Here is a 16,148-nt window from a genome sequence, read left to right on the forward strand (position 1 = left end):
CGCACAGCTTTTGAGACCCCTTGTTTGAGTTTAAACTTATGGTGGCATAACAGCCCAGTCATTGGTGTTAAACTGCTGCCATTGGCTTCAGAAGCTAACGAGTTCCACCTTTTTCTCAATGTGCACCCAGAGATTAGAGCCACAGAGCAATACAGCAAGGCTGTAGGTTCTTGGCCCAACAAATCGATGCTGACCACAGTGCTCATCCATCTAGTCCCAGTTTCCTGTGTTTGGCCTACATCCCTCTAAGCCCCACCTCTTTGTGAACCAATTTAACTACTTCTTAAATTATACTATTGTACCTGCCTCAACCACCTCATCTGGCAATTCGTTCCATATATTCACCACCCTCTCTGTGGAAAAAGTTGCCGTTTGGGTCCCTTTTAAATCTTTCCTCCCTTACTCTAAATCCATGCCCCTAATTTTACGTTCCCTACCCTGGGGAAAAGGCTGTTCCCATCCACCTTATCCATGCCTCTCATAATTTTTGAAAGGTCGTCTCTTTTTATCCTACATTTCAAGGAATAAAACCTAGTCTGGCCTACCTCTCTATAATTTAGACCCTCTGGCCTTGGCAATATCCCTGTAAATCTTTTCAATACTCTTTGCAGTTTAACTACATCTTTCCTATAGCAGGGTGACCAAAACTGTACGCAGTGCTTGAAGTGCAGCTTCACCACTGATTTATAAAACTGCAACATAATGTCCCAGTTCCTGAACTAGGTGCCTTGATTGAGAAAGGTCAGCATGCTAGATGCTTTTTCACCTCCCTTTCCACCTGTAATTCCATTTTCAATGAAGTATGCACTTGTGCTCCTTGTTGGGAAAGTTGGGTTGTGGGGAACGGAGGGGTGACAGCGTGGTAGTGATTTTCTTGGACCACTTTGAATATAAGCCGTGTCTTGATTTTATCCCTGGTGCTTGCCTTCCTCTTTGGTCAGGCACTTCTGTCCTGAACTTTGCAGCTCAGCTCCATTCTTACTCAGGTTGCAGAATCTAATCTACAAGTGCTTGTCTTTCGATTCTCAATGTTTATAAATCTTAGTACTGATCTGTGTACTGTTTATTTTCTCATGTCATGCCAGATCTCAGTAATTTGGGTTTCGTACACTCCTTTCATAACCAATTATAATAGCACCTTGTACACTCCATCCAGTGGCACCTTGCATCAACACCAAACTGTTAACCAATTGTATCCATTATCCTCTATTTGGATCTTGATAATCCTGAAAGGCAGAATTCTGATGAATATTATGATTGCAGCAAGAGCAGCAGCTGGCAGTTTACCACTTCAGGAAAATGGGAGGAAAAAACCTCCAGCAACGTGGGTATGCTTAGCTTGGCTTTGCCAAGTTATATCCAAGCTTCCTTGACCTTGACCATTGGAATGCCCTCCAGTAGGGAGAAACTGACATTCCCATTGGTGTACACAGCTAATCTACACAGGTGGTTTCCATGGAGACACGAGACTACAGATGCTGGAATTTGGAGCAATAAATGATTCACTGGAAAAACTTAGTGGGTCAGGCAGCATCTGTGGGGACAGGACCTTGCGTGAGGTGGGGCAAGGATTTGTCCATGTTTTGAGTTGAAACTCTGCATCAGGACTACGACATTTTCTCCCTCTGCCATTGTTAGTATCAACAGGAGGTACTACCTCAAGAAGTCAGCATCGTTTATCGTAAGTCCCCACCATCTGGGACATTTATCTTTTCACAACTACCAGTGGGCAGGAGATACACCTGAAGTCCCACACCACTGGATTCAAGATTAGAGGGCCATCATTTTAGAACACAGATGAAGAGGAATTTCTTTAGCCAGAAAATGCACATCTGTGGAAGTCATTGCCACAGGCAGCTGTGGAGGCCAAGTCTACATGTAAATTCAAGGCAGAGGTTGATAGATTCTTGATTGGTCAGGGCATGAAATGATATAGGGAGAAGGCAGGAAATTGGGGCTAAGAGGGAAAATAGATCAATCATGATAAAATGGCAGAGCAGCCTCGATGGGCCAAATGGCCTAACCCTGCTCCTATGTCTTTTGGTTTTATGGTCTTATATTTGCAGCTTCAACCTTTGGGTCTTGAACCAACTGGCAAAACCCTTATCACTGCAGTTTAGCAACACTTTGACCACTTTGATTGCCTTGCATTAAAATCAACTTTTTATTTGTTCTAATTGCTTTTTTGGTTAAAAAAAATGTGTATATTGTTTAATTTATATTATTCTTGTCAATTCTGCTATGACAATGTGCTTGTGATGTTATTGCATGTAAATTCATCATGACACCTGCGCATATGACAACTTTGAGTTTGCCAGCTTGATTTTGGAGATGTGATAAAGTTGAAGAAAGAACAAAAGTTAAGTCAGTCTTCCTCCCCTCTCTATGCAGTCTTTTAATTAGTTGCAGAAGTTAATTCAAGCATAGATACATTTTCTACAGTCAAATAAATATCTTTAGAGGGCTTACAACAAGTATTTTGGTCTAAAAATCTCCAGGGAATCAGTAAAATGCAGCATTAAAGATTCTGTGGTCAGAATCCATTTGGGTTACCTGATATTGTTTCACTGGAATTATCATAGTCACCTTTCTTAAAAACAGAAAATGCTTGAAACACGCAGCATGTCTACCAGCATTTGTGGGAACCAGAAATAGAGTTCACATATCAGGCTAAGGACCCTTATTTGAGGATTTTATAGTTACTATTAAATTTGAGGCTACGTCCACACTAGACCAGATAAATCCATAACCGAAACTTTTTCTCTTCATTTTGACCCTTCGTCCACACTGAAACAGCACTTTCCTCCCCTGAAAACGGAGCTTTTCAGAAACGCTCTCCAGAGTGAATAAATCTGAAAGTGCCTAATAGTGTGTACAGGGTAACCGGCTATTTATAAAACCGCTGTCATGACATGCCAGAACAATTGGTGGTGTCAGAGCAGCATTTCATTGTTTTCTTGAACACAACCTCCAACACCACAACAACATCTGGCAATAGATGTGTAACAACTTAATGTAACATTGTATGGAAATACAAGATAACACTGATGCAGACATGTTTTATACATTTAACAAGGTGCTTTATTAATGTATTGCTTGTGCAGACATTCAATAGATGCAATTGTCACTTTTGCCCAGTAACTCATTTTATTGCACATGTTAAATACAGCAAAATAATACACAAAGACATGGCAAAAGTAAAGGCAAACAAATGAGGTAACAGCAAATTTCACTTTTGCCCAGTAACAAGCCTTATTGCATTTAGTTGTAGCTGTCGTCCCTTTCATTGGTGAAGAGACTATGGCTGTGGGAAATGTTTCTGGACAAACGCACACCAAGTCTTTCGTTTGGCAATTTCCTTTTAAGTTTTTCTAGTGTGTAACTGGACAAACGCACACCATGTATACCGTTTCCTCTTCGCTTGTTTTCTTGTGTGTCCTGCGCATGCCCAGTAGGAAGAGATTTGCCCAAATATCCATTTTAATGTGGACAGAGGTATTTTTAAAAACACCTAGCGTGGACGCCTGTCGTTTTTACGCGAAACTGGCGTTTTCAAAATGATCCGGTCTAGTGTGGACATAGCCTGAGTCAGCGACAGTAAGTTATTTTGTTAGTATGTTAGGGATAAATGACTTTTATCTTTGCAAGTAATGCAATTCAAAAGAAAATCTTAAATGTCTCTTGCCATTATATTTTAATGCAACCATGTTCAAAGCAATTATTTTTGCATGAGAAAGCGAATACTGAGATTCTACGTAACAGGCCATTCCAGTGATGTATACATCAATAAAGTTGAAAATGATTTTTTTTTCATTCATAGGTACCTGGTGATTTAAGTCAAACCTCTGAGGATCAAAGCTTATCAGATTTTGAAACGTAAGTCTTGACCTACAATGTAATTTTTATGGCTTTTGATCTTGGAAATAATTATAAATGTTCTTTTCAACAAAATGTTCAGATTCTTTCTTGACCATAGAGCAATCAACATTATGGATGTCAATAGAAATACAATTTATAATATTCATTGTGGTGTCCTGCCAATGGAGAATGCACTGCCTTGAATTGAACAACAAATATTCCAAATAAAAGCAAGAAGGCTGAAAAACACTCAGCATGTCAGGCAGCATGTATGAAAAGAGAAAATGTCTCAAGTTGAAAACCCTTATAACAGAACTAGAAAGGTGAGTTAGTTTCAAGTTGCGAAAAGAAAATGAGGGATGGATACGATAAAGGGAATATGTTTGATTGCTGAGGGTTCACTTTGTGTATGGAGCATTCATGAAGGAAATTAGAGAGAAAGGAAAAAAATATGTGGAATTTCTTGAAGAACGTGGCCTTGCTGCTGTAGCTTGAAAAATTTGTTTCCACTGCTAGGCTCTGTGGAGTCCATTGCTAGAGTCTGTCAGTAAGTTCAGGACTTCCATTTATGAGGGTGCATAATGAAGTCCTGTACCTTCTGCCACTACAAGCCAAAATACAAGTCCACCAATATTAGCCATTGAGATCTGTGCAGTGCTTTTGGAAATTTCAGTCAGCCACCTCAGATTATGGACTAAGGTTGAACAATACCAAACTGTCATATATCATAGGTTCAGAGTAGCAATGCTTTTATCAACTGAGATGATAATGAATCTAATTGATTCCATGTACTTCGTCGTTTGCATAATAAAGTTTTGATCGTCAAAGTTCTTTATAAAACTGTACCCCATTTCTTTTCCTGTGTTCAGCTATGTGGAGCACAGACCTAAAGTCATCTTTTGAACTCAGATAATTGTAATATTTCCTGTAAGTTATTTCATCCAATGTAGTGTTTTGTTGCCTGTTTGATTCAGTTCAATGACACGTGAAATGTAATAGAAAATTGTAGACTAGATTACACAAAATTTACTGTTTTCCTTCATGTGCCTGAAACATTAATACCAGAGACCTGCTGTGTGCATGGCAGCTGTGGTGTGCAACACTCTCTACACCACCATTTGGGGGATATTTCAAACCTTGCCTGTGGAGAATTGTGCTGACCGTAGATGGCTCTTGTTTTGTTCTTGACCAACTCTCTTGGGCTCTTTTCTCATCATTCCCACCTTACTGCTCTTGCCCTACCCCACCTCCTGCCCAACTTTCAAAGCTGTCCATCTTTAACCGGATGCTCTTAGCCTGATTCCCAAACACACAACTCCTAACTACAAATTGTTTAATTTAATCCATTCTCCCTCTGTCCTTACTGTTGTAGCTGACTCCTCCGCAACCTGCTGACCATCATTGGGTTGTTCCATTTCCATTAGCAAGTAAGCAAAGGAAGGACCTATCCAACTGCAAGATCTTGTCAGTATTGAACAATATTTTGGATCTTGTGTTCCTCTGAATTTGATGAGCTCTTGAATACAATGTTAAATGGACGCATTTAACTTTATTTGTTTCTTGAATATTGCTTTTTCATCTTCCATTTATTACACAGAAATGCGATATGAAATAAATCACGTGAAAGGAGCAAAATGACGTTCATAAATAGCAGTCATCATCCTTAGGAAATTAAATTCATAAAAATTCACTTACTTTTTGGTGTTGGTGGAAAATTGTCATTGCACTGAGTGAACCACTTTGAAGAATATCTTTGGCAAATTTTTCTACAATCACAACCAAGTTCTTTTAAGCTAACAGCATCATTATATTGTGAAGTGTAAACTGACTTTGAATATGAGAGCGGTTGTTTAGCCTGAGCATAAATTCTGATACACTAAATTATGACAGTAAGAACTAGTGCACTGTAATTGCTACCTAATTTTTTATATTTCAGCAAGGAGTCAATAGCTTATTTTACATGTCATGTAGAAAATGTTTGAAAGCTAACATTTTAGAAAATGATACCTTGCAGGAAAGTGAAGATTGGCAGGACAGTCTCTGGCAGAATCTTTTGTAGTGTTGACAGTATAACTTAGGCTACCTCCACACTAGACCAGATAAATCCATAACCGAAGCTTTTTCTCTTCGTCTTGACCCTCTGTCCGCACTGAAATGGTGTTTTCCTCCCCCGAAAACAGAGCTTTTCTAAAACGCCCTCCAGACTGTGTAAATTTGAAAACGCTGATTGGGCAGAATAGTGTGGACGGGGTAACCAGAGATTTCTAAAAATGCTGTCATGACATGCCGGAACAGATGGTGGTGCCAGTGCGGCATTTCATTGTTTTCTTGAACGCAACCCTCACACAACCTAACAATTTCAGAACAGACGGCAACGAGACTGAAGCTAGAAGAGTTAGAAATGTACTCACCAAATACTTTGACCCATAACTTATTGAATAAATAAGTACAGGTTTCCCCCGCCATCCGAAGGTAGAGTGTTCCTATGAGACGGTTCGTAAGCCGGAATGTCGTAAAGCGAAGAAGCAATTACTATTTATTTATATGGGAAAATTTTGTGAGCGTTCGCAGACCCAAAAATAACCTGCCAAATAACACATAAAACCTAAAATAACAGTAACATATAGTAAAAGCAGGAATGATACGATAAATACACAGCTTATATAAAGTAGAAATACTTTCCCACAATCATTGCCTGAACTGTCTTCCGTAGCGAAAATCTCACACAAGCGCTATTGGCAAAAACACGGCGCAAGCGCTCTCCAGTAACCTTTAAGCTATGAAGCTGCCAAATCATACCAAATAACATGTAAAAATACACAACCGATATAAAGTAGAAATAATGCATGTACAGTGTAGTATCACTTACCGGAATCGGTAAGTCAGCTTGCCGAGCACACTGATGATGGTGTGTTAGGCTGAGTTGTCGGAGTTTAAGTGGTGCAGTGGCCCCCACTCTCAGGGCAGCGAACCGATATATTGCCGCGAAGCATGCAAGGGTACAGCGGTAGCCGGGAGACACACAGCACATCTTTAAGAAAAAAGCCAAAATAAACAAGCTAATTAATTAGGTGCCACCCGGCACATAATTGTCGGCCCAAGTTAGAGGCGACACAATCGGCAATCACCTCTGATCTGGGCGAACAATTACGTGCCGGGCGGTACCTAATAGCATGTTTATTTCAGCTTTTTTAAAGATGTGCTGTGTATCTCCCGGCTACCGCTTCATTCTCTGCGAATCGGTATCTGTCCACGGCCTGGGTGTTGGGGTGGTGGGACACTAGGGTGTCATCTCCTCGACTGTTTCCATTAGAGCAGGCAGCTCATCTTCCCCTATGACTGCCCACCTCAATGTTGAAGGTCAAGGTTCATCGTCTGCTGTGGCTGATGTGGAAGGCTTGCTTGACTGCTGAGCCTCGCGCATTTTTCTATCATACAGTTCTTTGTAAGCACTCAAACCATCCTGCAAATATGCCCTAAACCTACGTACCCTTTCAAAATTAAAGTCGTACTTTATCATTACTCATTTGGTTTCGATTGTTATCCTTTCCTCTTCCAATTGCATCAGCTCTTCATATATCAGTTCTTGGTCATGAGATGCCCAAACCTCTTCAACATCATCTTCATCGGCTTCCACAAGCCAAACTCACTTAGTCCTTACTTCGTTCACCATGATCAAAACGCTTAATTATGTCTAGTTTTATGCTAAGTGTAACACCCTTACGAGCTCTTTTAGGCTTTTCTGATACCATAGAACTCATCTTGCAAACGGCTGCTCACAGGCATGTGTTAAAGCAATGCCGGCGAGAATGCCGTTCCGAATCCGGGGGAGAGCGGCTGCATGGGGCGCACACTGCCTTTTATCACATGCTGATTTTTTTCCGAGCGCTGCTTTTTTCGCGTGCTGCTTTTTTCGTAACAGTGAAAACACCTTCTGTTAGCGAAAACAGGGTACTAATGTAGGTCTTTCGCAACAGTGAGGTTTCATAAAGCGAACGTTGGAAAAGCGGTGGACACCTGTATACTCACTTTGCCCTGTTTTCTGTGCTTGCTTGTATGAAGGTGGTTTACCTATTTATCCAAGTATTTCTCTGACAATAGATGTGTAACAGCCTAATGTAACATTGTATGGAAATACAAAATAACACTGATGCAGACAGTCAGTTTTTCTGTGTTCGTCGTCAGCCAAGTCATACTGTCCGTGAACTCCCTGTGGTTGCCTCCATACGCTCTAGTATTTGCTTTTTTTAGCTTTAAGTCCTCCTGCGCGAGAGCCAACAGCTGTCCGTCGTTTGGCAATTTCCTTTTAAGTTTTTCTAGTCTGTAACTGCACAAACACGCACTTTCACAGCAAGATTCACACCAAACATGTTGCTTGTTTTCCGTAGATGTGTACTGTGCATGCTAATAGGCGGAGATTCACCCAAATACCCATTTTAATGTGGACGTAGGTATTTTCAAAAACATTTGGTGTGGACGCCTATCGTTTTTACGCGAAACTGGCATTTTCAAAATTATCTGGTCTAGTGTGGACGTAGCCTTAGACATGTCTTCAGAGTAATTCTGCACAAAGAGCATTTTAGATGGCTAAGTTTTTGTTCACAACATAGCACCATAGAATTCCCTTAATAAAAAAGCACCATTAAATGTTACAGTAAATTTTATTAGCGTGTACAGGATTGCTGCCCTATTCCCTGGTATATTCTTTATATTTTCTAGTTGGAATGAATTTGTGCTTTCAGTTCAACACCTTTTCTTCAGTATTTTCCTGCTTAGTATTTGATGTGTCTGTGATGTAGCTCAGCTTTGTTTTCACTCATTATTTCCTGACTGCAGTAACTCTAAGTAATTAATGCCAATTTTCTTGCTTGTCAAGTTAAATTCCTCAACTTTTGGCTTTCAATTTAAATCTTTTGGATTTCTTTGAAATCAGGTTGGTGCATTTTTTTTCTAACTTGTCATGTTCAACTTGAATTATTTATGGTCTATCAGTTTGGTCAAATCTTCCAGCTTCAGTTTCTCTATAATGCATATATTATCATCGATACTTGTTTATTTTTCCACATTTACCTTTTGCGATTTCTCATCTCTCTCATTCTTATTATCTCATGTTGAATAATTGTGGCTAAATATTGATCTTAGCTGATCAGGTCTAAACTGACCTGATCATATCTTAATATGTTGTTACTAAGATATTTAAAATCAATTGGAACACATTTAAATACTCAAAATGTTCTAAAACAATTAAAACCAAACTTATTCGAAGGGCATTTAACTGTCTAAACTTAAATTACATTTAAATTAATTTAATTTCATTATTATTTAAATGTTTAAATGTTAAAGTTACTTCATTCATATTTTTCCAACTAGCTTAAATTCATTCAAATAAATATGGCCTTGTTTTCTGCATAAGCCATGGTTGGTGTGAAGCCAAGGGTCAAGATACCAATTGTATCTGCCTTCTTAGCTCAGTATGTTTATGCTTCTTCCTTGGACCCAGTGCTGTGTCCAGCAGCAAAATTGGAAGTCAGTAATGACAGGATCTACTTGAATATGTTCATTGATGCATCGCTGCAAAGCAAAGGCAAGGAAGTCAGTTCTGCTAAACTGCTATAAGAATTTAGATTAGATTAGATTAGATTCAACTTTATTGTCATTGTGCCGAGTACAGATACAAAGCCAATGAAATGCATTTAGCATCTGACCAGAAGTGCAAAGAGTAGTGTTATTTACAAAATAACTGCGAACAAAGAAAGTGCTACAGCACACAAATATGAAAGTACTGAGACAGTACAATATGGGTGCAATACAGTTTAGCGCTGTGATGAGATGTTCAGCAGTGTCACAGCCTCAGGGAAGAAGCTCTTCCTGTGCCTGCTGGTGCAGGAGTGGAGGCTCCTGTAGCGCCTACTGGATGAGAGGAGAGTAAAAAGTCCATGGTTAGGGTGAGATGCATCCCTGATAATGCTTTTCGCCCTGCCCAGGCAGCGTTTATGGTAGATGTTCTCAATGGTGGGCAATTGGGTGCCGATAATCCGCTGGGCAGTTTTCACCACATGCTGGAGTGCTTTGCGGTCTGATACGGGACAATTGCCATACCACACTGAGACGCAGTTGGTGAGTATGCTTTCAATGGTACAGCGGTAAAAGTCTGTCAGTATCCTGGGACAGAGGTGAGCTTTCTTCAAGCTCCACAGGAAATAAAGGCGCTGTTGTGCCTTTTTGATCAGGATGGAGGAGTTCAGGGACCAGGTGAGACCCTCGGAAGTGTGGACGCCAAGGAATTTGAAGCTTGATACACGCTCCACTACAGTTCCATTGATGTAGATGGGGATGTGAGTGTGACTCCTGGCATGCCTGAAGTCCACAATGATCTCCTTGGTCTTCTGGGTGTTAAGAGCCAGATTGTTGTCGGCACACCATGTAGCCAGGTGCTGGACCTCATCCCTGTAGGCCGTCTCGTCATCCCTTCTGATCAGACCAACCACCGTGGTGTCGTCTGCGAACTTGATTAACACAAGGTTTCTTTCAAATAGGTTGGGGAAAACAACTTTTTCATTAATAAATGGCTTTTGTTCCTTTGATCAAAAAATTAATTTTCATTTCCAAAATTGTCTTTACTGATTGAAGTATAATATTTAATAATTGGTAGATATTTTTTCTTGATATCGTTTTCAGAGATGATGTGGGGTGCAAATGACTTTTATAGTATGCCATTCTTGTTTCGGTGATATCTTTTTGTGTTCTAATTTGCAGTTAACTGATTATCAATCTCTCTGCTGTTGCATCCTAGTTCCTTTATGACCTCTTCAGTTGTGAAACTTTGATTGGAGTCCCATTGTATGGCATCTCAGTTCAGGCTTGCTTCTGCTGCTGTTTAATATCACATGTTATTAGATTATTTTGTTTATTTCACACTTGCTTTGTTGATTTGTGACTTGTGATCTTCATCATTGTCAGCCTGCATGCAGTGAGGGATTTGCAGCAAATTTCAGTGTTTTGCTACCTGCAGTACTCTCCTCTAAAATGGGATTCCGACAGTGTCCCATAACTTCTCGAAAGATCCATCAACTCTATACAGTGCATAAATTTCATGGTGCAACCCAGGTTAATTAAACCCAAAGAAGTAATGTTAGAATGCTCCACCTGTGGAGGGATGAAAACGAGGTTTCCCGAATTTTTTTAAAAAAGGAAGAACTTAGGCAGAAATCTATGTTAGAATGAGGCGTGTCTGATGGAGATGCGGACAAGCGAGAGAAATGCAGCAAACTATTAGAAACTAAAGATGTAAACTATTAAAAGTGGAATTTGTAGTGAGCATCTCTACCTTACTTACTTGAAAACTTCAGGGTGAAATCCCTGGACGAGAGATGATATCGATAAAAGGTTTGTTGAGCTACGTCTATAACAAGCATAAGCTTTAGCGAGACAGGATCAGCAGAGACGAGTGTCCAAGATCTCTACCATGTAACTGGGAATTTGTTCTGTTAAAACATACCAAGGGATTTGGTCAGGTTTTTTTTTTGGTGTAAGTATTGTGAATTGACTTTCCATTGATGACCCACTATTTCATTCTAAGAACCAAGAAACAAGGGGTGAGCCACCCAAGATCAAAGAACTAGCGCAGGAATGGAATGCTTCAGAACGGAGTGGATTTAATACGGTTGGATGTATGAGTTTATTTTTAATTCAAAGGATCTGAATTTGATATTTGGTGTTGAATTTGTAGACATGCTGACCTGAACTGAAACTTAAGTTAACCATACTACTTAAGAACAGGAATTCCATTATTTTCTAACTAACTAGGGATAAATAAAAAGGCAAATGTTAGTTGGTAAACCTTTAAATAGGGAATAACATTAGATCTAGATTAGAAAGATTGGAGTAATAAAGGTTATTTTAATGAATCTCACTGATTCCAACTAAAAAGGAATTTGGTTTTTGTTTGGTATCTGAGATTGGGAACCTAAGGCAGGTAGTTGGAATTTTGAATTGTTGTTGCTCATGTAAATATTTTGTATATATTGCTTTTTTTTAAATAAACAAACTTACCTCTGGAGGTATGTGTTTTTTATTCACTGCCTCCTTTCGATATCCATAGCTTCTGATGGCCTGTTAGCACCTAGTGTTGTACTATGTAATTTGATTTTCTCATAGAGTGCGGTGACCAGTCACGCAAGACGAGCACTACACAGGTGTTACAATGGCATCAGTCCACCCACCTCCATTGCTAATCTCATTCAATTCTTTCACGTTTTGTCATTTAATACAATCTGTTGTTTCAGTCCAGAAGTGTTTGGTTAATTTTGATGTAATAGGTTTCATTGCATTAACTCTGATACGTTGTGTCACAGTCTCATCCACTATGCCTGATACCTTCAGCTACCACTGCACCTCTGACACCTCACCAACTGCATCCTTAAATTGAACATAAGATTCACCAATTTTCTTTCTCTATCCTTCATTCTGAATTCTTCTAGCTGTTTACTGATTTTAGTGTAAAAGCAGGTAAAATGTTCCCAAACCACATGCACCAGTACTTGGTACCGAGGGTGCAAGTTGTAGCTGTTTTGTAAAGGTTTTTTTTTCTCTTTTAGAAGCACATTTTGGGCCCATGCAGTAACTTTCAGCATTGTTTAGGACCAGAGGTGTAAAAAAAATCCAATGGATAATCCTGTCTCTGATTTCCATCTATTTGTTGTCTAACATTGTAATCATTTCCTTCTTTTGAATGGAAATCTTTTAAAAAATGGGTAACAAGAGCTAAAACTCTTTGATAGGATTCCTGACAAAGGGTCTCGGCCTGAAACGTCGACTGTACCTCTTGCCTGGCCTGCTGCGTTCACCAGCAATTTTTATGTGTGTTGATGGGATTCCTATCGGATTTTCTATACTTGTGGTCCTAAGAAGTGCAGTACTCCAAACTACCACCACAGATATTTAAATCAGCCATGGACAAAACGCCAAATTTGTATTAAAATTACAATCCAGGTGCATTTGAGGAAAAGTGTCCGTTCAGTGCGGGTATTTTCACTAATGGTGATGCTTCATGTAATCATTAGCAATGTCTGTTGCTGATTAATCTCCATGTTTAAAAATGTAACTACTTTTCAAACCTATTTCTATCTGTGGTGTGATTGAAGGACAGTTTCCCGTATTTTGGTAGGTTATTGATGACTCCAATATTTCTTACAGTAGCTTTGTTTTATGTCAGTCTCAGACATTCTCCTTGCTTGGAGTACTGCGTTGAAAATATTTTAAAACAATAAATGCTTTCAGCGAACTGACAAATTGTAGTCCTGGCAGTTCAGGCAATAGTTCTACTTTAAAATCATGAATGCAAAATATCTGAAGGCTGCATTAAATTGAAATGTTATGAGAAATGACATCAGTTTCTACTATAAACATGCTGATTTATTACAGATGAATTCCAAATAGTCCATATAAGAGGTTAAGATTCTGGACTTCATCTTATTTACTTCTATTTGATGTACTTTCATTAATTACATCTCAACATTTAAATTTAAGTAAAATGACAATCCTCCTTTTAGGAGTATGAACATTAATGGCGATATCTTAAGTCTCTGCTGTTTGTCTGCCTTCACAGAATGTTTTAATTTCAGCTCTATAATGTGTAACATTCTCAGAGCTTGCTGGAAGTGCCATGTTTGAAATTTTACACATAAATTAGTTTATTAATGAATTGAGGAAAGTGTTGATGAGGCTGGCTTATCTAGTCGGCTTCCTTATATAGAAATTCCTGTCCTGTCCTCTGGAGATTCTCTTAAAATGTACTAAATGAACTGCATCCTTTGATCACTTTGCCTCTAACTTGTTTTGTGAATTTAATGCTCTCCCTTGAAATTCACTGTTGATTACTTTGTGTCTGCCAGGGTTCACTGTGCACTGATAAATGTCTGGATTCCAACAGTGTTTCTGCGTGGACGAGCTGCTAATGCTTTTCATGTGTATCAGGTATGAGTCAAAGATTCAAGCACTGAGAAAAATGTAATGTAATATGTTATTTTTCAAGCTTATAAAATCTACAACACATTCCTCCATTTTATAATTCCAGAAAGAATACTCCTCATATCCTTTTCCTCCTTAAAAATAGCAATCTGAATCTGAAGATTTTGAAAGTGCATCTCATTTGATGACAGTGAATTAAAGAAAAGCCATTTGCTTCGTTAAGTTTCTGGTTGCACAATTGTCCATCTACTCTCTAGACTAAATGGTTGAAAGAAAAATTACTCAAAATTGCTTTGTGAAGTCAGAAAATGGGCAATTACCTCATTACATTCACATCTCTCCCAACCTTGATCCCACTGACCATCCAAGATTTGGAAATGCAAGAACCAGTGTGTTGCCAAGTCTTTGTTCATCTTCAAATAGAGCTGTCAGCTGTCTACAGGTCTGTTGACTATATGATGCTTCTCCAACTCCTATCTGACATATGGGTTAATTTTAAACGAATATGGTTGACTAATGACCGTGCTCTATAATTCATATAAACATTTTAATTTAGAACCTGTATTCATCCACCCTTATCATGTCTCAATTGGAAATAAGCTTGAAACTCTGAGTTATGCTACAAGTTAGAGCTCAGACTCCTGAATTATCCTAGTGACTTCTGATTGATCTAAATGTCTAAATAAATAAATGCCCTCTTTAATAGATTTATTGAGATATTGACAAAGTGAAGAACAGTTACACTTAGCTTGGTGTTGGAGTTATCTCATTCAGTCCAATTTCTCTGGTCTTTCTATGTACATATTATTTCTAGAAAGTTCATTTAATTCACTTGGCAAATTTTAACATTTTTTCCTCAAAAAGTGACTTTCAATAAATGATTAAATGATTTTAAATTCAAGCACCCTAAAACGGTTAAGTTCCTCTTCATACCCACAGAGATAAACAGAAATATCTTACTGAGCCAGTGATTCTTACTGTTTCCCATAAAGGTCCGGATCAGTGAATAATTTCAGACAAATAGTAGTCTTCCCGCAATTCTATGTTTTTGGGCACACGGGTGTGAACTCTGTGAAGACAATAAATAGCTGATACTAGATGAAAGGGAAATGTCTAAAGGAGATTTGTGAAGCAAGTATTTTCACACACACTGTCATAGGTGCCTGGAACTCACTGCCAGGGGAAGTGGTGGAAACCAATACAACAGCAACGTCTAAGAGGAGTTTGCACAGACATTAGAACAGGCAGGAGATAGAGGGATAAAGGCCATGTTAAGCAGGTGGGAATAGTCTAAATTGGCCATCGTCGTTAGCACAGACATTGTGGGCCGAAGGCTTGTTCCTGTACTGTATTGTTATAATATTCCAGATGCAGCCTTGCAATTATTAATAGACAATAGAGAATAGGTGCAGGAGTAGGCCATTCAGCCCTTCGAGCCAGCACCACCATTCACTGTGATCATGGCTGATGATCCACAATCAGTACCCTGTTCCTTCCTTCTCCCCATATCCCTTCACGCTGCTATCTTTAAGAGCTCTTTCTAACTTTTTCTTGAAAGAATCCAGAGAATTGGCCTCCACTGTAGAAAGTAAAAAGAGCTTTTTGAGAATGTAAATTAAAATTTAAAATTAAGTAGAAAGCTGGTGTTTTAAATTAAAATGAAATTCATTTAAATTATAATTAGTAGCATTTGATTAAATGCATTGATAACTGCCATATATAGATCAGGATTTTTTAACATAATTCCTTTCACAATTTCAACATTGTGAACATTGGAATTGAATTGAAAATACACATGGATTAAGATGTTAACTGTCCTGTGCTATCACCAGTGGGATCATCAGTTGATCTGCCACCTGTCTTCAGGAGTTTCGGCCCGCTTATGATCAAGACTCCCTCGAGGTGGTGGGCCAGCAGTGCTAAAGCACCACCTCCCACTGGTGACCTTAAAAACTCGGCATCTGCCTCTATCAGAGTTGTTGGTCACTTCCATCCAACAGATAGTCTGCTCTTCAGGTGTCTATGCAACTACTGAAGGGTTTGCAAGATATGTATACACTGTCAGACTATCTGCCCCTCTGGACATACTTGGTCCACACCCATGCTGATTCTTTCTCTGCTGCCTCAGCTACAGCCCTGATGGTTGACTTGATTTCCCTTCTAGTGAAGCCAAGGTCACGCAGCCACTTCTGGAAAGTGAACGCAATAAACCCACGGCAGTCTACTTCGAATGGATAGCATGAGACCTTCCACCCTCTGTCTCTGCAGTCTGAACTTAATTCTGCATACTTGGTTAACTTGCGCTCATGGGCTTCATCGAT

The 16,148-nt window shown here is 39.2% G+C and overlaps 1 protein-coding gene across 2 annotated transcripts in view; it reads left to right on the plus strand.

Moving 5' to 3' along the window:
* snx29 (sorting nexin 29) overlaps positions 1 to 16,148 on the plus strand; it is a 548,890-nt gene that overhangs the window by 346,383 nt on the left and 186,359 nt on the right. For both annotated transcript variants that reach the window (XM_072268842.1, XM_072268844.1), the window contains 2 exons: positions 3,821 to 3,876; positions 13,752 to 13,833. In XM_072268842.1, the coding sequence (XP_072124943.1) occupies positions 3,821 to 3,876; positions 13,752 to 13,833 (138 nt within the window). The remainder of the gene's footprint in view (positions 1 to 3,820; positions 3,877 to 13,751; positions 13,834 to 16,148) is intronic.

Source organism: Mobula birostris, chromosome 9 (genome assembly GCF_030028105.1).
Source record: "Mobula birostris isolate sMobBir1 chromosome 9, sMobBir1.hap1, whole genome shotgun sequence".
Classification (NCBI taxonomy): Eukaryota; Metazoa; Chordata; class Chondrichthyes; order Myliobatiformes; family Myliobatidae; genus Mobula; species Mobula birostris.